The 21273-nt window shown below is 42.7% G+C and overlaps 1 protein-coding gene across 1 annotated transcript in view; it reads left to right on the top strand.

Moving 5' to 3' along the window:
- The window catches only part of HS3ST5 (heparan sulfate-glucosamine 3-sulfotransferase 5), a 200414-nt gene extending 190725 nt beyond the window's left edge, over window positions 1-9689 (top strand). The window contains exons 3-4 of the mRNA XM_004702011.2: window positions 3504-3642; window positions 7984-9689. Coding sequence (XP_004702068.1) covers window positions 3536-3642; window positions 7984-8914 — 1038 coding nt within the window. The 5' untranslated portion in view covers window positions 3504-3535 and the 3' untranslated portion in view covers window positions 8915-9689. The remainder of the gene's footprint in view (window positions 1-3503; window positions 3643-7983) is intronic.
- The last annotated feature ends 11584 nt before the right edge of the window (window positions 9690-21273 follow it).

Below are 21273 nucleotides of genomic sequence, written 5' to 3'. Positions count from 1 at the left end.
GGCCCCTCTTATCTACATCATACAGTTTTTCTCACAATTTCCTGAAAAAATACCTGGCCCTGTGTCCTTGCCATGTATTGGGTGCTCAATAAAGCTTATTTTCTCTCTCTTCTCCCTTTCCCATTTTGCCTACATACAAGATGGTGAGCTTGCTAGGTGCCATCGTGACCCTGTGCACAGCACACTAAACACGGGCCGTCGTGTGCCCTCCTCACAGCTGTTCAGGTGTGAGCCCATTGTTGCAGCCACTGTGTCAGTCCTTCCCCTGAGGGCCTTTCTTGTTTTGGGTGCGCTTCCATGCTAACAAGCATGATGTCCTTCTCCAAGGACTGGTGTCTCCTGGCAACCTGTCCAAAGTTTGGCAGCCGAAGTCTCGCTGTCCTTGCCTCTCAGCAGCGCTCTGGCTGCACTTCTTCCAAGACAGCTGGGTTTGTCCTTCTAGTGTCCGTGGCTCTTCCAGTGCCCTCCAGCACCACAATTCGGATGCATCTGTTCTTCTACTGTCTTCCTTACTCAATGTCCAGTTTGCACCTGCGTGGGAGGCCATTGAAAATACCACGGCTTGGGTCAGGTGCACATTCAGTCCTCAAAGCAATCTCTTGCTTTTCACTTCAAAGAGCTCTTGTGGAGCAGATTCACCCAATGCAATGTGTCTTCTGATCTCTTGACTGCTGCTTCCATGAGCATTGATTGTGGATCCAAGTAAGACCAAATCCTTGACAACGTTAAACTTGTCTCTGTTTATCATGATGTTAGCTATTAGAGGATGAGGTCTTGTGAGGATGTTGATCTTCTTTTCATTGAGTTGTAATCCATGCCAACAGCTCTAATTCTTGATTTTTATCAGCAAGGGCTTCAAGTCTTCCCCATTTTCAGCACACAAGTTTGCATCATCTTCCTATCGCAGATTGACAATAGACCTTTCTCCAATCCTTAATGGTGCCCTTCTCATCATGTAATGCAGCATCTCTGATGATTTCCTCAGCACATAGGGTGAACAAGCATGGTGAGAGGACACAACTGTAATGCCTATCTTTTCTCATCGTAAACCTTGTAATATATTCCCTTGTTCTATTCACACAGCCACCTCTTGATTCAAATACAAGTTTCATCAGAGCACAATGAAGTGTTCTGGAATTCCCACTTTCCCCAAGGCTGTCCTTGGTTTATTATGATCCACATAGTCAAATGCCTAGGCTTAGTCCATAAAACACAAATAAACATTTCTCACTGGTATTACAATTTGTTCACTTCCTTAATAAACAGACCCCTTTCATCGTGAATGTTGTCTGTGAGTTCTGTGTCACTATTGCAATGGATATTAGAACCTAGGGATCAAGTAGAGAACATTGATTAAGACAACACTGCTGGGAAAGCTACTGGTGCTCAGGCAATTCTTGATGGGAAAATGAATCAATCAATCAATCAATCCTAGTATCTATTTTTGCAGAGAAAGGTCTTCACAAAGCAAACATGGAGTTATCATTGCAGTAAAATAATTTCTAACCACAATTGATAGCTGTAGTTTCCTTCTTCTTGAGAGTTAATATTCCTGGGTTTCAGTAAGAAGCAAACGATGTTATCTTGAAAGGGGGGAAGGGTATTGGATTTATTTTTAATAATAAAGGCTGAAAGTAGGTGCTTGCAATTTCCCCCCAAATTCAATAAGCACACTAGTGAAGATTTGCACTCCTCAGCTGGCCTTATTTCAGGTATAAAAGTGTAACACTTCAAAGGGAGGTTCTTTCAACAATAGAAGAGGAAGGCTGGAAGTCCCCAAACATAGTCAAATTCATTGAGACCCAGGAGGAGCCACATGCCAAGGGCATCTTGTCTGGGCACGTTTCCACCAGCCAGAGTGGGCAGGAAGGTAAAGGAAACCTCCACTTTCCTTTGAACCACTGGCCTCAGAGCATGTGGGGTCCTGGCTATTACCATTAATCACCTCAGTAAAGGAAGCTTTGTTCCCTAGCTTTCTCTATTTAGTTACATCAAAACCAACAAAAGCAGCATAACTAAATCTTGACATTGTTTTGCCCCAAATGGTAATTTACTGAACTGAGCTTTGAGTGTCTGCTTTCTTCCGTTCTTTTGAAGGAGTTTTCAATTCATTAAAAACACAGCAGGTAAACCTCAAGCTGCTCATTTGACCTGTATTCTTTCTCACTGAATGATTACAGATATATAGGTTTATGGGCAGAAGAAGGTTCATGGGATAACGCCATTATCTCTTGATTCCATTTTTCCACGAACTTTTCTGAAGCCCCATCACAGACACAGAAGAGTTAGTCAGAAAGTGTTGCTACAAAATCATAGGACCCGGTATTAAAAATATCAACATATGGAGCTATTGCTTATTTATCCTCCATCTAAGACACTACACTTCTGAAAGCAGGCTCCTCATCTGTCTAATCCTTCCCTGCAAAGAATTCTACCCTCTTCTATTTACACCATGTCAAAATGGCAGTTCGGACATCCTTGAGATGCTCAATCACATCCCTTTGCAATGTTCTGTGAGTATTGAGAGCAAAAAGGAGTCTGAGGGGTGAAAATCAGGCCTGCTGGATAGATGGAATAAGGTTCCCAAAGACAGTTGTCCTAGGATAGCCTCAGCTTCTTTCGAAAATTGAACGTGTGTCTTCTGCTGGAAAAAATGTCCTCCCTGTCCCCTGCCGCACACACAACCGTGCTGGCCTTTTTCTCACCGATGCAGTGTTCAGTTGTCTTCTTCGTCATAATAAGCTCCCATGATCATCCTGTGTCAGTCAAATGTAGCTCTTTGGAGTCCAAATACCAGTGTGTCTATATATGCCATGACCTTCTGACCTGACCTCTCAGAAGCCACTGTTTTGATTGGGCTCTTGTTCTTTTTCATGTCACCCAGTGAGATTAAAATAAAGTCTATGACTGAGCGAACTACATACATTGATTGCAGAAACAGCTTTAAACTTGTTTTGTTTGGAATAAACCTGTGGTGTATGAATTGGAACCTCAGTAGTAAAATTTTGACTAACGTGTGTGTGTGTGTGTGTGTGTGTGTGTATTTAAGTGTGTATGAGATGACTTCCATAAGATCACAGAAAAATAGATTTAAAAGTTAATGAAATTTGTCCACCAATTTTTGAACTCTCTATCATACATGAAAGTAAATGAAATGCATGTATTATGGCATATATGTAATATATAATTATGGCATCTATACTTTGTAACATAATCTCATAATATGCGTGTGTTTAATTTCCTTTTACAGTTGTCTAAGAGATTTTGTCTAGTTAGTAACTCACCCTTAGGTTTAATATTTGATCCTACAACATGGGCCAGGAAGGGGAGGGTATGTTATGCTAAGTGCCCGCTACCCTATGAAAGTTGTCAAGTTTGGTAGGGGCCATGTCCTCATGTGGCACGACTCAATGCTTGTATTCTATCACTGGTTGGCTTTGTGACAATCAACAGTGTCTAGAAGAGATGACTGATGATAGGCCCTCTTATGTCCTGTCTCGCAGGCTGCAGAAGTCCTGAAGATTAATGGAGGGCCATGCTATTCAAACAGCAGGCGTGGCTGAGACAGAAGCTCCTTGTGCTGGGAAGCCTTGCTGTTGGGAGCCTCCTGTATCTAGTCGCCAGAGTTGGGAGCTTGGATAGGTATGTGATAAACACATGTTTATGTCCATACAATGTGAGTTGTTTCGTGATCCGAAACCCCTGTCAATGTAATTTTAGATTGACCTTTTTGCTTTCCTTCCTGAAAATTCCTGAGAAATGTGCTTTTCTGTAGTATTGATTTTCATTTATTGGGCCTTTAGAAGAAAGAGATCCCAGTTGCTCCAACCCAGGTGTTTGTCAAGATCCATTCGTATTCTGTGTGCACTGGCACTTGTTTTCAGAAAAGGGATAAAGCCGTGTACAGGAAAAATGCCATTCCCCGAGCTCAGTGCGATCTGCATGCTTCTGAAGTTGACCTCTGCCATAGCGGAACAGCGGTGATATAGCTATATGTCTGCATTTTGAAATTTACAAGTGGACAATTAATGTGCTACCAGGAGAGTTAAAATTATGTATGAGACTATAAAGGAGCTCATCAAGGTTGGAATCCACTGCCCTGGAAAGATGGCTGCAGGCTTGGGGAGTTTTAACTATGTTAATTAGCTCCAGTTTTCAGAAGCTGAATGTACAGACAAGGAGGCTGTCACTCAGAGTAACTGCCCAGAAAGCAATGGAAAATCCACAGAGAGGAACTTACAGAGCCGGAGTGTGGCTCTAAGTAGACAAACCTTTGAGACATCTTGGACCCACTGAAGTCCAGCAATAGTAGCTGGCTTCCCACTGAATGCCTTTCAGACCGTCTTGCACCCAGGAAGCTGGAAAGGACTGAGAAGTTAAATCCCCAAATGTGAAGCTTCTCTCTTCGCCCTTTAGAATTCACTTTTCACCTGGGAAAATATAAGAAGGTTCACCGTGGATTCCATTCTCATTGTCCCTGAAAATGCAGCCACACTTTGCTCCAGTTTTCCTTCTCCCATAATTTAAATGAACTAGTACATTTTGCCCCTGTATGTTTAACAAAGGACGCAGCAATGTTCTGTGTTTTCCTTCAGCCAGTATCCATTTCAGCGCAGTGAACTCCTTTGATGCATCTCAGGTCCCAGTTCTAGAGTAGAGTTGCAGTTCCCTGTTGTTACCATGGAAAACAGAAGCTGAGCACCTTAAGGTGGTACCCCCTCCTGTGTTCATAATGACCTTCTTCCTGATATTACCATCATCCATTCATTTACTTTTTATCCAGTTATTGATCTACTGGTCATTAATGCATGGGCGATTTGGTTCATGACTCTTCTCATTTTTAAAGCTGTCTCTAGACTACAATCTAATGTTTCTGTAGAAAATAGACTACCTAATACTGGGGAAAAACCTTATTGTCATTGCAGTGACCCGGGAGGACAGAGTAGAACTGTGCCGTGAGTCTCCGAGGCGATCTTTGGATGGCCTGGTAGCTGTCTCAGAATCTCTCCCTTGAGAGTTCGAGCAGATTATGTTAGAAACTGACAAATGTTTACCTAGGCCTATCCTTACATAACCCAAAACACCTACTCATGGAGGGTAAACTGGGTTCCTTTATGTTGTTTAGGCCAGGGCCTATGCCCAGAATCCAGGAAGTGGGTAGAAAATGTGATATTTCCTCCCTGACTCATGGAGGCCCTAGACAACAGAGTAGAGCTGCCCCATAGAGGATCTTTACTTCCTCTTTCTCTCAGATCATCTGGTAGGTCTGAACCGCCCACTTTTCACTGAGTAGCCCTCCTTAGTCAGCTGCACTCCCAGGGATGGTTTGCTTGCATTAAGGAGTCCCAATTGCAAAGGTTCTATAGGTTGTAAGCTCCCCAGGTAGAGGGGAGAAAGAGGGAGAGAATTCAGGAAGGACAATGACCCTTTCTAGAGAGAGAGAAATCTCCTTCTAGGACCAACAGGCCAGAAAGTGCCTGTGTCGTTGTCCCCTTCACCCCCCCAGGCTCTTACAGGAGTAAGAGAAAGAGTCTTGTATAAAAGGAGTGAACTATTTCCTCAATTCTCCAAAGCGGAGAGCTACTGTCATTCTTCCTCCATAGGTGAGAAATCCCTTCAGTGGGTGCCTGCAGAACTAAGGCTGACCTCCCACCCAGAACCCAAGGAGAGCTGACAGGACATGTTTGATGTCCCAAACAATAGCACAGTTAAACATAGCTTTGATTAAGACTAAGCATTGATAATAAGAAAATTGTTGGTGTTTTCACTTCCATTTAGAGCTCTGACATATTAATACAACTATATAATTTAGATAAATAAAATTCACATTTCTGTAAAATTTTAATGCTGGTACATTCTGTTACTGAGTATAATACTTTTTCAGTTTCTTTTGTCTCAAGTTTTCACATTTTCCACAGTGATCATGACTCCTTTTTCAAACTACTAACAAACACCCAGAAAAGTAGTTACATGTTCACATTTGCCTGAAGTATTATAATTAGAGCAGCTGAGACAGAGCATCGTCCAAGTCCTTTCGGTCTTCCACCAAATGACCTTGGCGTTGCTTTCCTCACCTTTTAATAAAAAACATTCCAGTAGACATGAAAGGCACAAAAAGGAATTTCATAGGGACAGCAAGCACAGCCTCATTACCACAGAGAGGGACACAGAATCCAAATTATTAGGATAATTGGAAACTTCAGTCGGAGGGATTGGTTAAAACAAGCACTTTGGACTAATGCATTCCTTTACCAGGTGGACTAAAATGCCTTCCTAAATCAACTCAGGGAAGTTATAGTGAAACTCGGTTTAGTTTCAGCCAGACCCACAGGAAACTCACTTTTCTAACCCTGTGTGATGGCCACCCATGCCAGGCTAATTACTACGATGGAATGCCTGGATGATATAAAGGGTTAATACATTTGACTGCTAACTGAAAAACTGAGGTTCAAGTTCCTACTGAGGTGCCTTGGGATGCAGACTTGGTAATCTGCATCTACAAGGAGCCCTGGTACTGTCCTGCTTATGCATTGGGCTGTGACCCACAGGGTGGTCAGTTCAGAGCCACCAGCCTGATCCTTGGGCGAAGGAAAGAGATTTCTACTGGAAGAGTTACAGTCTCAGAACCTCACAGGGGAAGTTCTGCCCTGTCCTACAGGATCACTAGGAGCCTCCCTCGACTCGATGACAGTGAGTCTGGGGGTTGATCATCTATGTCTGAAAATCGGTCCTTGAAAACCTTAGCGAGTACACTTCTACTCTGGCACATATTGCCACGTGCCCGAATGGGTAAAATGTTCTGGCTTATTTTGGTCGTCTCATCTTGTTCGCCCAGAGAAGAGCTGAAGTGGCTATTCATGATCTAGCATAATGTGGAAGTGGAAATCCTCCTTTCTGGCTCCACCCGTAGGATTCCTGATTGCCTGCATGAACTTGTCGATGAGGATCTGAGGTTTTCTGTCCCTGAGTATGTTCTTGCTGATTTCAGCTGGGTGTGCTCCTACTTTTAGCACAGGGCAAACATAGCCCTGACCTCTTCTGGTAGAAAGCAAAAGTGAGTCAGAGGAAAGAGGGGTTCCCTCTGAGTTGCATCCAGGGGGAAGACAGTACAGGCACCCCTTGTTTTAGGACACTTCGCTTTATTCAATTGAAGGCATGTGGCAACCCCATGTGAAGTGAATCTATTGGCCCCATTTTCCAGCTCATTTCTTGTCTCTGTGCCACATATTGGTAATCTTCACAATATTGCAAACTTTTTCATGATGCTACTTCACACTTAATAGGCTGTAGGATAGTGTGGACATAACTTTTATAAGGACTGGGGAACCCAAAAATGCATGTGACTCTTGATTGTGATACTTTATTACGGTAGTCGGGAACTGAACCCACAATGCCTCAGAGACCTGCCTGGGATTCTCATAGAATGAAAAGCTTGGCGAGTGCTAAACTGGAACCTGGCAGGTTGGTGATGCAAATAGCCAAGGGCAGGGCCTGAGACCTGTATCCAGAGTATGTCTCAGAGAATTCTAAGAACCCTAAGAAAACAACACCTTATACAACCCCAAAACACAGGGCCTCCGAGCTGCCCTTTAGTCCCCCAGATGAAGATTACCAGCTTCAGCCTCTCACGTGTTCTAAATGGTGTTGGCTGTTGAGCCATTAAGAAAGGCATTAGTGTGGCCAGTGTCACTTGTCTATCATGTACTGTGAACATAAGTACACGCTGTAGTCAATTAAGTGCTTGGTGAATAAAAATTTTAAGGGGCACCAATTAAAAAAATCCCATCAATTATGTGTGTTCCATTTAATGCAGGGTCACATAAAATAAAATTCCCCAAACACGTGTTCATTATGTATTGCACCCGGCTGGGAATTCTTGGTTTTCTTTATGCAGTGCAAGTCTTCCTCGGGCTAACTGGGGAACCAGAAAAATAAGAAGTCGGTTGCAGTGAGCTGCTTCAACTGTCTCTCTGTTGCTTGCAGGCTGCAGCCCATTTGCCCCGTGGAAGGCCGCTTCGGAGCCCGTGGCCAGGCTGATTTCCCGCTCAGAGCCCTGCAGTTCAAGCGGGGCCTGCTGCACGAGTTTCGGAAAGGCAACGCATCCCAAGAGCAGGTCCGCCTCCACGAGCTGGTCCAGCAGCTCCCCAAGGCCATTATCATTGGGGTGAGGAAAGGAGGCACCAGGGCACTGCTGGAGATGCTGAACCTCCATCCCGCCGTGGTCAAAGCCTCCCAAGAAATCCACTTCTTTGACAATGATGAGAACTACGCCAAGGGCATCGAGTGGTACAGGAAAAAGATGCCTTTGTCCTATCCTCAGCAAATCACAATAGAAAAGAGCCCGGCATATTTCATCACAGAGGAGGTTCCTGAGCGGATTTACAAAATGAACTCATCCATCAAGCTGTTGATCATCGTCAGGGAGCCTACCACAAGAGCGATTTCTGATTACACTCAGGTGCTGGAGGGGAAGGAGAGGAAGAACAAAACGTACTACAAGTTTGAGAAGCTGGCGATCGACCCAAACACCTGTGAAGTGAACACCAAGTATAAGGCCGTCAGAACCAGCATCTACACCAAGCATCTGGAAAGGTGGTTGAAATATTTCCCAATCGAGCAGTTCCACGTCGTCGATGGAGATCGCCTCATCACGGAACCGCTGCCAGAACTGCAGCTCGTGGAGAAGTTTCTCAATCTTCCTCCAAGGATCAGTCAATACAATTTATATTTCAACGCTACCAGAGGATTTTACTGCTTGCGATTTAACATTATCTTTAATAAGTGCCTGGCGGGCAGCAAGGGGCGCATTCATCCAGAGGTGGACCCCTCTGTCATTACCAAATTACGTAAATTCTTTCACCCATTCAATCAAAAGTTTTACCAGATCACTGGGAGGACCTTGAACTGGCCCTAAGGTAATACATCATACAACACTGTGTTGTGCCTGGGACATCCCATCGTCTCCGCTAGATTGAAATATGCACTTTCCTAGACACGGCTACCCAAGTCATTTTTCCATGTAGACTTGTACATACACTGTGTGTGACCAAATATCAGATCAGTCCTTTTTCTACTGAAAATTCGCAAATCAAAATTGTGCTCTGCATAGTTGCATCTTTTTAAGCGATTGACAAAAAAAAGAGGTGGTGGGCTGGGGGAAAGTGGCTTCAGCAACTCCCCAGTAGTTAGTCTTCCTTTGACGTCGACATTGTCACGCGCCATTTCCATAGATTTAAGCCAAAAGATTCATGTGTGACAATGTCCCAATGGCTGTGAAGCTGCAGGAAGTAGAGGATTCTGTTGACTCATCTTTTTTTCCTAAGGGAAAGCTGGCTCTTCGGTTCAAATGCTGAATTGGGACCATGAAAATACTATTTTCTTATTATTTAAAGAATGTCTTAGCTCGTAAAATTGACATTGTTCCAAAGTTTCTGGGATTTTGCACTATTGTTTCTTGTATGGACCATGGTGTCGTCGCTGATAGCATGTCATTCACCCATTGGAAAGTCTAGTCCTTTACCGTCCATGTTACATGTCAACAAAGAGAAATGTCATGTACATAGTGTATATGGCTGTAAATACTGGTTTCACACTAAGTAATTCTATTTTGTAAACTGAATATGGCTATTTAATTTATTGTGAAAATTAAATTTATTGTGGTATTTAAAAATGGAATGGATTAAAATTTACTCTATGTGCAACTTCCTTTTTTTTTTAAACTCATTTTGTTTTTTTACCTGCCCCCTACTAGTTCCCCAAATCACCTCAATCTGCGTATATAGATCGTATAGGAACCCTTGGAGATATTTGCTTCTCCATCGGCTCTCCGTGTGCTTGAGAAATGTACTTATGAAGTGAGTCTGGATATAAATATAGATATAATCAACCATCTGGGAGGCTAGTATTAATAGCCACCTGGAAGAATGCTAGTGCTGCTTGGCTACAGCTGTGTAACAGTTAACTTCCTTGTCGTTGCTGCTGTACCAGGAGAAAAACTGGGAATTCTTCAACAAAATCAAGACATAGTAGAATCACAATTTCATTTGAGCCTCTAATTTGAGTCAGACCAGTAGAGAGACTAAATAAAATAAGATGAGAAAATTTGTGTAGTCTGTACTCAAAGCTGTTGAAGCTTCAGAAATGAATGCAAACATTCAGAGGTCTCTCTTGTAGTTGGAAATAACTCTATCTACTTAGAAATGATCAAGTTAAATTACACCATGGTGCCACTCCAGACATTACCATGTGGCTCATATTCCCATGCAGATAAATTAATTCTAAAGTGAGTGTCTCACTAACATCAGACACACTACCGTGCTGAAGTGTAATTCAGAAAAACACGGAAAGAGGTAGAAACAAAAACCTGGATGGTATTTCACAATCCATTTGGTGTCAAGAGGAAGAAGTTGAGGGACTTCTGTTCAATATCACAATTCAAGTTCCTAAGAAATCTATAAATGACAATTTGCCCTCTGATTGTAATAAATGTTGGTTTTCTCCATGTAGTGTTTATCCTGTCCAGTGATGATGAATTCAATAAATGCCCTTGCCCCTCTGGTATCAGTATATATTGTTCTCATGCCCCGGCCTCTGTAATCATCTGGAGTCTAGGTTCTAGACTCTTTTAATTAGTGGTGATGCTATTCTCTCAGCATCCAGCAGGCAGGACACCAGCACACACTGGCAAGTGGGCTTCCCGCTCACTGTGATGTGACCACAGAGTGACAGTCCCTAGATCTAAATGTTGGTCATTTCTCCCAAAATCATGAATGAAGTCTTTTTTCCTTTTTAATCTAGTGTCAGATTTTCCTATAACTTGACTCAGCTAACCATCAGAGTCAATATTTGCACACTGCATTCAAGGGCATAATTGTGTGTTATCATTAATTTTACTGTAATTATTACTGGAGTGCTATCTCAGTTATTTCATCCTGCTGAAATAGAAATACCATGTGTGGATGGTTTTACCAAACTGAAATTGACTCCTAGTTTCTCACTCACCAACATGGAGTCGATTCTGACTCATAACAACCCTACAGGACAGGGTAAAACTGCCCCTGTGGGTTTCCCAGGCTGTAACTCTTGACAAGATGATAAAGCCTCCTCTTTCTCCTGTGGAGCGGCTGGTGGTTTCCAACTGGTGACCTTGCAGTTAGAAGCCCAAGATGTTACCCTTTATGCCTCCAGAGCTCGTGGTTCAGGTGGCTAGAGTTCCAGATTCAGAGCATTGCTTTAAGAGGACAGTCCTTGTCTGCCTTCAACCTATCTGGACCCAGCATCCCTGGGAAATCTCCATACATGTTATCAATTGTCCAATCCTCTCGGTGACCCTGGGTCCAAAGAAGGGACCCCACTCCTGGTTTTTCCTTCTGGGTAATTTTTAGGTACCACCTCTAGTCACTTCACTTTTTTTTTTTAATCTCTTGTAAAATAAAAGGTGACACAGGTCACACCTCAAGGAAATTCCCCTTATATTGGTTGTGACCTGAGTAAGGTTGTTGGCATCCTACCCTGTCCCCTTAAAGTAGATTGAATGATGGCATCAGATTACATCATGTGGATGGTTACCTCATTACCTGTAACTGCCAAACCACTGAGAATTGTGGCCCAGCCTGGGTGACATATTTGGGGGGTGGGGGGCACACAATTCAATCCATGACAAGCTTTATATAGCCAATTTGGTTTTATACGAGAGTCTGCCAAACTGCTCCACTGGAATATTGATGCTCCAATAACCTGGCCTAGCTATTCCACGTGGAAAAGTGGAAAATGATAGCCCTTTCATAGACTTATTGTGGAATTTAAAAAAATTTCCCCTATGATCTTTTAAGGAAAGTTTCTTAAATGTTTGCTATTGCCAGCAAGTGTGTCTATCAGTTTACAATTCTACTTAATATGATTTTTATTTCTTATTGTATCAGTATATAGTTCTTCGTCATTCAGGGGGAAAAAAAAAACGCTGACTTCCAATTATCCCACTTCCTAAACAAGTTTGAGAATTGTTTTAAAACTTGGAGCCTTCCCCACAGAGACCTACAGCAGGAGGGCTGGCCTCAGACCCTGTCATCAATGGAAACAGCCACTGCTGATTGAGCTAGGCAGAAGGAAATAATGCTATTAACAAGGTACCTATATTGGATATTTTAAGCCTCCTTGTTGAGAAAAATGTTTCCTGTTCTCAAGCGAGCAAGAACCTCTAGAAAGATCTTCAGCTCATTACACTAATTCCACTAGGGTTCTCTTTAATAAGTTACTCCTTTACATAATGAAAACATTGCATTCTTTCCAGAGACTTGGCAGCACCACATGGCTTGAGAATCATTTCCAGTTGCAAAGAAAAGCAAGAAATAAGCAAGAGTGAGGTTTTGACTGGACTCTAAAGCTGAAACTATGCAGTTCTTTATTTCATCACTTCTGAATTTTAGAGGCTGGGGCAAGTCCCAAGGAGAAGTAGAAACCAGGGAACAGACATACAAACCCATAAAAATCACACTCACTGCCATTAAGTTGATGGTGACCCTATAGGACAGGACGGAACTACCCCGTGGGCTTCTGAGACGACCTTTTGACAGGAGTAGAAAGCATCTTCTTTCTCCTGAGGAGCAACTGGGAGTTTTGCACTGCAGATCTTGCAGTTAGCAACCCACCACGTAACCACTGTGCCCCGGGACCCCACACACACCCATGAACCCCGCCAAATTCCCCGTCCATCAGCTAGCTACTTGAAGTGCCTCACATAGACACTCAAATTAAAAGGTGCTATTTCTCCCAGTGGCATGTTACGATGGGAAATGGTAAGTTGATCCTTAGCTAATTGAAAGGCAAAAGCTTATACACCTTTCAGAGTCCCATCTGCTTTTCATTTTGGGTACCTTTTCTATTGATGGACCAGAAGTTCGCAGACAGTGACACTGCTCAGCTGCTAACTGCAAGGTTAGGAGTTGGAATCCATCCAGAATGCCTCAGAAGACAGGCCTGGGATCCAGTTTCCAAAAGCCTCACGGGGCACACAACTCCACATGGAGTTTTGGTGGTCAGAACGGATTCCCTAGCAGCTGGTATGTTAATGGACTGGCCACAGAGTAATTCATTGGCAGTCTGATTCCACTCACCAAGCTGGTGACACCCGTAGGAGCACAGCGGGGCTGTTGCCCCTGGTGAAAGGGTCCTCTTGCAGAGCTAACTGGCACAGTGACCTGGGCCCCTGGGCAGCTGTGTTTGTTGCCACTAAAGGACGGTGGGCATCAGGGAGAGTGTAGCCCCCTTTCCGTACTTTCCCTTGCTTTGTCCAATGACCAGTTTGTTAAATCAGATTGCCTTCATAAACCTAATTTGAGGATGTTCCAGTAAAGGCAGATTTCAAATGATCATAAATAGTGTCTTCCTGCTGAATTCCTTTATAACCCTTTATGCACCCTCAGTAGCCATTTTCCACTTAGGAGAACAGTCTGTGGTTGAAGCAAAAGAGAAAGGCTTGCTAAAACATCCCACCTACCAATTACAGCAAAATGTTTGTAATTTAGCCTGACAAGGTAGAAATATCGAATATTTTAAAATGAATTCATTGCAATTATTTCCAAGTAGATAAAATCCCAAGCTAGACTAACAATACATTGAAAATTAAATATCCAATTGCACTTGCTGTACTAAATAAGCCCTCTGAATTGGTATATTGTTATTTCCAAATTGGTATCACTCAAATAGATCACAACAGCCTGTACTTTTTAAGTAGGTTATTCAAACCCCTGTGCATCTGTTGATCAACTGTAGAGCAAAGCTTTCTTTTATAGCTGGTGCAAGGAGAAAACTCAGGCCAAAACATGATCATTTGGTAAGGTTTTGATAAATGTTGCCTTACCCAACACCTCACACACAAAAAAAGTCCTTTACATTTTGAGCTTTTTAAGATTTCAATTACATTTCATCGTACACTTTAGGAATACGTGCTATTTCATCATGATTCTAAATGAATTGGGGATTTGAAAAGAGAACTGAACTGAGAGCAAGATGTGTTTCCCATAGAAAGCACCTGATTGGTATGCCAAAAACCAGTGTCTGTTATTTAAAGGCCGCTCGGATGAATGGCAGTACGCTTTCAGTCATATCAAGTAAACGAGAGCATGCTGGAGACCTTATCAGGCTAGTTCCATCACATCTGAATTGGTGAACTTTTCCAGTCCTGGGCAGCTATTGGATAAAGAGTTTTATATTGTCTAAAATATGTGTTATCCCTTTTCTGAAACAGCCCACCATGAAAGTAAATCATTCCAAGTAACATGATTTCACTGGCCTGGCTCATCTCACGAATGTCTAAATACTCCCACCTCTGCTGAGCACCAGAGAACTACCTTTAAGGCCACTGCAAAGCTGCCTGTTTCTTGGGTAAGGCTACACTGAAACTCACCAGGAAGATGGGACATAGAGTATAAAGAACTCCAAACGATCACATGTTGGCTACCTAAGACTAGGTCCTACAGCGCTGGTGGCATAGTGGCTATGGATTGGGCTTCGATCCGCTGGGTCAGCAGTTCAAAACCACCAGCCCCTCCACAGGAGAAAAAACAGCTTTCTTCTATAAACAAAGTCCCAGAAACTCCAAGAGAGGGCAGTTCTACCCTGTCCTACAGGCTCTCTATGAGTCAGCATCACCTCAAAGATAGTGAGAGCCAGTGATGAAAACTCTTTAAAGGTGAGGTGTGAGAACAACACCAGATAACAACGTCCCCACATTCACAAATAATAAATAGTGGTGTGATCAATGTGAGTCAAAAGTTCCGAATCCAGAGGAGGGAACAACTATCTCAGCCAGGAAGACTCAAAGCCTTCAATGAGATGATGCTTGAGTGAAGCAAAAGATGTTCATTATATCTCACCAGGTAGATGAGCAGGAAATGTGTGGTCCAGAGTAACAGTAGAGCAAAAGCACAGGAATGAAAGAAATGAGCAAATATGGGAAAGCTGGAGAGCAGGTAAGATGTAACAGAAGGTGGAAGACCAGAATGGAAGCCCTACCAGAGTTTCTTAGACTCTGAGCAATTCCTACCTTGTTGGTATAGCCCACTTCCATGGATGAGAAGCTCCTTCAAGGAACCCAGGCCAGGTTTGCCTCCCTGGGTCTGCAGTCAGCTGATTGATCCTGAGAGGCCAAGGTCGTAAGACCAGAAACCAAAGGCAAACCAAACTCACTGCCATCGACTCATAGGGCCCCTATGGACTGAATAGGGCCACACCTTTAGGTTTCTACAGCTGTAAATCTTTACAGTAGCAGAAAACCTCATCTCTCTCCCAAAGAGCAACTAGCTGGTTTGAACTGCTGACCTTATGGTTAGCAGCCCAATACATAACCCACTGCACTACCAGATTCCAGGAATAGAAAAGGTATGAAATTAAGATCCCCAGATGGTTTTTTTTAATCGTTTTATTAGGGGCTCATACAACTCTTATCACAATCCATACATACATCAATTGTGTAAAGCACATTTGTACATTCATTGCCCTCATCATTCTCAAAACATTTCCTCTCCACTTAAGCCCCCGGCATCAGTCCTCATTTTTCCCCTCCCACCCCCCTCCCTCCTGAGCCCTTAATAATTTATAAATTATTATTTTGTCATATCTTGCTCTGTCCGACATCTCCCTTCACCCACTTTTCTGTTGTCCGTCCCTCAGGGAGGAGGTCACATGTAGATTCTTGTAATCGATTCCCTCTTTTCAACCCACTCTCCCTCTACCCTCCCAGTATCGCCAATCACACCACTGGACCTGAAGGGATCATCTGTCCTGGATTCCCTGTGTTTCCAGTTCCTATCTGTACCCGTGTACATCCTCTGGTTCTTTTATAGAGGAAAAAACTCAGGAAATCATCTGTTTTTTCCCACCCTTCTTCCCTCATTTTTTTTCCCACTCATTTCTTCATTGTCGGTGGCTTTGCTGCAGTTGATGGGACCCTCCATATCTAGCTCTCTACCAGCCCACACCTCAGGAGTGAGAAAAAGGTGCCCTTCCAAAGCCAATTCTTTGGATATGCTGACCATGTAAGACTCATATTGTCTTTTTGTCAACAAGTTTCTTGCTGTGCTTCCAGGCAACCTGAGACTATCAGGAGTTATAGTCTGAAATATAAAATAAAAAGGAAACGAAATCCAACGTTCACCAGTAGATAACGGCATCATAGATTTCCCCCAATTCTCTGGGGAATGTATTTGTTTCTTTGAAAATAAGGCATATAAGCTAAATTTTCTAGATGAAATCGGGCAAGTCGATTTGTCTCTCTAGGTTCTTGATGTTTGTTATTAGCTGCTGTGGAATTGGTTCCTGCGGATTTACCCTACTGACAACAGAATCGAGCACTGCCAGGTTCTGCACCAGCCTCACTCACAATCATGCCTATGTTTGAGGTCCTTGTTGCAGCCACTGTGTCCATTCATATGATGGCGGGGGGGGGGGGGGTGCTGCCTCTTTTTCACTGACCACTTCTTTACCCAGCTCTTGTTACATAGAGGAATCAGATGGCATTGTGGGTCATTCTTTGAAAGTGCTCAATGGGACATTCTATGAGACACTGAACACCCACAGAGCCAAAGTCAGGAAAGTAGAAGAAAAACATATGGGTTCAATGCAGTGCTCAGAATACTCTTGTGCATAAGATCTGTCCATGTTGTTTTGTGCCTGTGAGTTTATCCTGTAAGGGATATTATCACAAGCCCCTTGTAACAATGCTCCTCCAACTCAGTCTTATTCTCAATGTCGACTTCCATGTAACCTGTTTGTTCCTCAGTCAATGAACTTTTGCTGTATAACAAACTGTCTCTAATCTTGTTATTTAGCTCATGATCCTGGTGATTCACTAGGCAGTCCTGCTTGGCTCCTCTAGAGCCCTGTGGGCTCTAATAGGTCAGATGGTGACTAGATGATATAAGGTGATTTCATGTTAGCGCTGGCTATTGGCTGGATTGACAAAAGTCACTAGGTTGTGTTTGCTTTATCGCACAGTAAGGTCATCCGGGCTGTTTCACATGGTCGTCAGGGAGCTATAGAGACAGCAGAGAGGCAAGGCCCCGATATACAGCACTTTCCCAAGATCAGCTTGTACCATGTCTGCTGTTGTCTCACTATCCAATGCATGTCACATAGCCAAGCCAGATCAGTATGGAGAGGAAGTATCAATGGTATTGATCCCCAAAAGGGAAAATTATTGTGGCCAAATTTTTGCCACAAATAATCTACCACACATTTTATTATAATGAAGCTTATAGTAATGATTTAGGTCACAACTTTGTTTTCTTTATTTCTTGAACAAACAAATGATAAGAAGATAATCACCCCACCCACCTTAACCCTCCACCCCCAGAAATGACCAGGTCCCGATTTCTGGAAGCTGTGCTCTTACTTGGCAAAATGATTCTGCAGATTTGATTAAAACAAAGGCTTTATCCTGGATCAAAGCTCATCCTGGATCAGTCAGGTGTAACCCATCTAATCCAAAAGGCCCACACAGATGGGAGAGGGCCGTGGCAGGGGTGGGGGAGAGTCAGGGAAGAGTGACAACAGCAGACTGAGTGGAGGCTTTCTGGACCCTCAGTGAGATGCAGTATTTCTGGTTTTGAAAGTGCAGGAAGGAATGCCAAAGAAGCGAGAAATGTGGGCAGCTTTGAGACGCTAGAGAGGGCAAGAAACTCTCTAGAAAGACACGCAACTGTGGTAGCATCTGAATTTTAACCCACTGAGGTCTCTGTTGAACTTAGACAGAACTCTAAGATAATACATTCCTGTAGCAAAATTGTTGCACAACTATATAAAAACCAATATAAGGAAGAAGTAAGATAGCGTGGAGTGCTCATGAGCCGACATAGAGTATGGAAAGGAGGGGATAAGCTATACCCATTAACCATCAAGGGCATTTCCAATCTAAGCTAGCAGAAATCATGAAGGATAGGCAGTCTTTCTCTCTCAGAGCTGCTGGTGGTTTCAAACTGCTGACCAGGCGGATTACAGCCCAACACATAGTCACTCTATTACCAGGGCTCCTCCCAAAGGATAACAGATCATTTTTTTGGTAAATTATCCCTCCATTTATGGCAAGTTGTAAAGCAAAAGACTTATTATATACTCATATGCGTATACAAGGAGGACTCAAAACCCCATGGGAAGATGAAATGAAAAGATAATGAAAGTTTTCCATGAACTTTTAAAATGTATATATTACATGCATTTACTTAATATTATTATTTCCATATTGAGAAAAATCAAATATTTCCGGACTCCTTACAAACTCATTGACTATTCCTTATCCAGAAATAAATGAAGTCCCCAGAGCCAGGAGCCTCAGTCTTGTAGGCTGATCTCGGGATCTCCTCCTTAAAAATTGTCCTGTGTTGGAAACAAAGACATGAGATTTTTTTTTTCCTCCTGGGCTTATTGAAATTCAAAGGCATTTATTGATCACCTAATATGTTCCCAGCTCCTGAAGGATCCATCACACAATTACAAAAGGTCACCAAGAACACCGGCGCCTGGGGTGTGATCAGAATGCAGCCTTCTGGAATGCCAGTCCAGGGCTGCCTGTCAAAGAAAGAAAAATCTCTAAATGGTTGTATTTATTATTTATGCCTGCCTACTTAAAGGATATAAGGTGGCAATTTTCTAATTAAAATGTGTTTCTAATCTTTTCCTAATCTTGTTTTACTGGCTGTATTTCAACCACTTGTATTTAATCAACCCTGAATAGTAGCAGATATTGAGTCTTGTAAAAATCTAAATTAGCATTAAAACTAAAATGTGCACACATGTAATATGTGTGGACAGATTTGTATTTGTAAGCTTACTGGAAGAAGCAAATGACAGTGGATCATTACAAGAATGATCAAACCCTTTTTTCTTTTTTTGGTAGCTATTACCTGTCAAATTTGCACAGCTGCCTTTTGATAAAATACATTCCACAGGTAGTATGATCCAGCCAAACAACGTGTGTTCATATAACTATGAGAAAATGCCACTCAGTTAGTATTGTGATCACATCAACCAATCTGGTAGCAAAGACTTTGATAGAAGAAATCAGCTTACTTAATTCAAGTGTCATTCCATTTGTATAAGAAGTTTCAATGACGAAGACACATGTGTCTTACTAACTCAGACATTGAATTTTTTACAGAGAAACAGAATACACACTACCATTGTGATGCATATGCTCTCGTGTGTGCGCACGCGCACACTTGTAAACACGATATGGGTGTGTGAATGATTGTCAAGTTCTGTGAGCAGTGCCTCATCCCTGTGTGATTAGCACATTACCACAACTCTTCTATTTGGAATTATAGCCAGTTTCTCTAAAATGTATAATTACATTTGTATAATTACAAATGTATATTACATTTGAAGATGGATTTAGAAACCAAGCATTTTCTTGGCATCTATCTTGTTTGAGACCTGCTTCATTATTGTACAAGTACTGTGAGATTAATAAGTGCACAAGTCTAAAACTCTGAGAACATGGAATTGATAAAGTCTGGAGATCCTAAAACATCCTTGTAAACACAATATTAAAGCTCCAAGCCTCACTCGAGGCAAGTGCTTGAGCTGAGTAGGGCCAATGATTCCACACTCAACTCTCACCGGAAAGCAAGCGCTGGTGGTTGGAGCCCACCCAGAATCTCTGCAGAACGCGCTGGTCACCTGCTTCCAAAAGGTCACAACGTTGAAGGCCCCGTGGCACAGAACCCCAGGCTGGCACGCGTAGCTTCACTAGGAGTGAGATGCCACTCACAGGCAGAAACAAAACAAAACAACCTGTTTTTCATTTTGGTTTGGTTTTGGGGTTTGGAGGTGAAGGGTCAATATCAAGCAGAAACCCCTCCCCCTAAACCTGGTCTTCGCACATGGAGCAGTCTAATGGGAAAAACTGCCAAGGGAGTAGCTAGCTAAACATGACCCATCACATGCTCACGGACTAACTAGCTGAATTCAGCCACACAAACACTTATCTTGGACAGAATTGGTTGACATTGGTGAAATCATCAGCTTCTACGTGATCTTCAAGGCGCCCTTGGGAGGGGAGACAAGTATTGGGACTCCCACGTTGGGAGTAGAAACGCACGGGCTGCTTTGCAGCGGAAAGACGAGGCTGTGTGCTCCCATAAAGAGTCACAAAGTTGGAAACCCTAAGGACCAGTTGGACTCTGGTCTGTAGATCATTTTGCGGTGGAATCGACTTAGCAGTGATGGGGACATGATCTTCCTCCAAAAAGTTACTGACTTTTTCTTTTCAGTTTCTCCTTCAAGTCGTTTCTTCACAATATGCTCAGAAAGCACTTAGCATTGTGTATGTGAAACTATTTTTTTTATTTCTCTTCCTGACATGCAACCCACAAGGAGCCACACCCTATAACATAACCCCTAAACCAGTGGCTCTCAACCCGCCTCATGCCGCAACCCTTTAATACCGCTCCGCCTGTGGTGGTGATCCCCAACCATAAAATTATTTTTTGCTACTTCATAACTGTAATTTTGCTACTGTGGTAAATCTGGCGACCCCTGTGAAAGGGTCGTTCAACCCCCCCAAAGGAATCACCGACCCACAGGTTGAGAACCGCTGTCCTAAAGCATTTTAGGAACTCTTCAGAGCTCCTAACACATGAACTCTGCTGAGACACGAGCCAGTGAAGGTGATGACTAGCTTATTAGTTGACTAATGATACTGAAGCTAGAAGCTCACTTTTTCTTTGTGAGGTGTTTTGTTTTTTCTAATTATTATTATACTTGAATTCTCCTTCCTTAGTATTTCAGTGCAAGTTAACCTGGGAAAGTGCAAGTCCCAACAGGCTCTATGCTAACACATGGGCACAGGCCTCTAGAGGGCACAAGGCCTCTAGAGAAGAATCAACATATATACACAATAACTCCTCCCTCATCAATTAGGAGAAACGCTCACTTTTATTTGCCTTGGCACATTTAGGAAATTGTGATTAGCTATTAATGAAGGGATGATTAAAGTTAATTTTTAAAAATAAGACTGCATGTACAAATGAAAGAACTAGACCATGGATAATCCACTTACTTCTACCCTCTCATGATGGAAATAGCTACAAATTGAAATTGTCATTCTATGAATCGAATTGATTATTTGGTCTCAGTTGATTTGGCTACATCACATAGATATGGGCAAATCTTTCAGGAACATCCTACGATGCACGCATAGTCTTAGAAAGTACATCAGAGAAAGAAGCATCAGCTGTAAAGGTTGAAAAAGTTGACCTGCACATCTACATAAATCAGTGT

The sequence above is a fragment of the Echinops telfairi genome, unplaced genomic scaffold, assembly GCF_000313985.2.
Source record: "Echinops telfairi isolate 266 unplaced genomic scaffold, ASM31398v2 ScPeMD7_3533;HRSCAF=4204_0, whole genome shotgun sequence".
Taxonomy (NCBI): domain Eukaryota; kingdom Metazoa; phylum Chordata; class Mammalia; order Afrosoricida; family Tenrecidae; genus Echinops; species Echinops telfairi.
The sequence above is the reverse complement of the archived record's forward strand: the minus strand, read 5'-3'. Positions and strand labels throughout refer to the sequence as shown.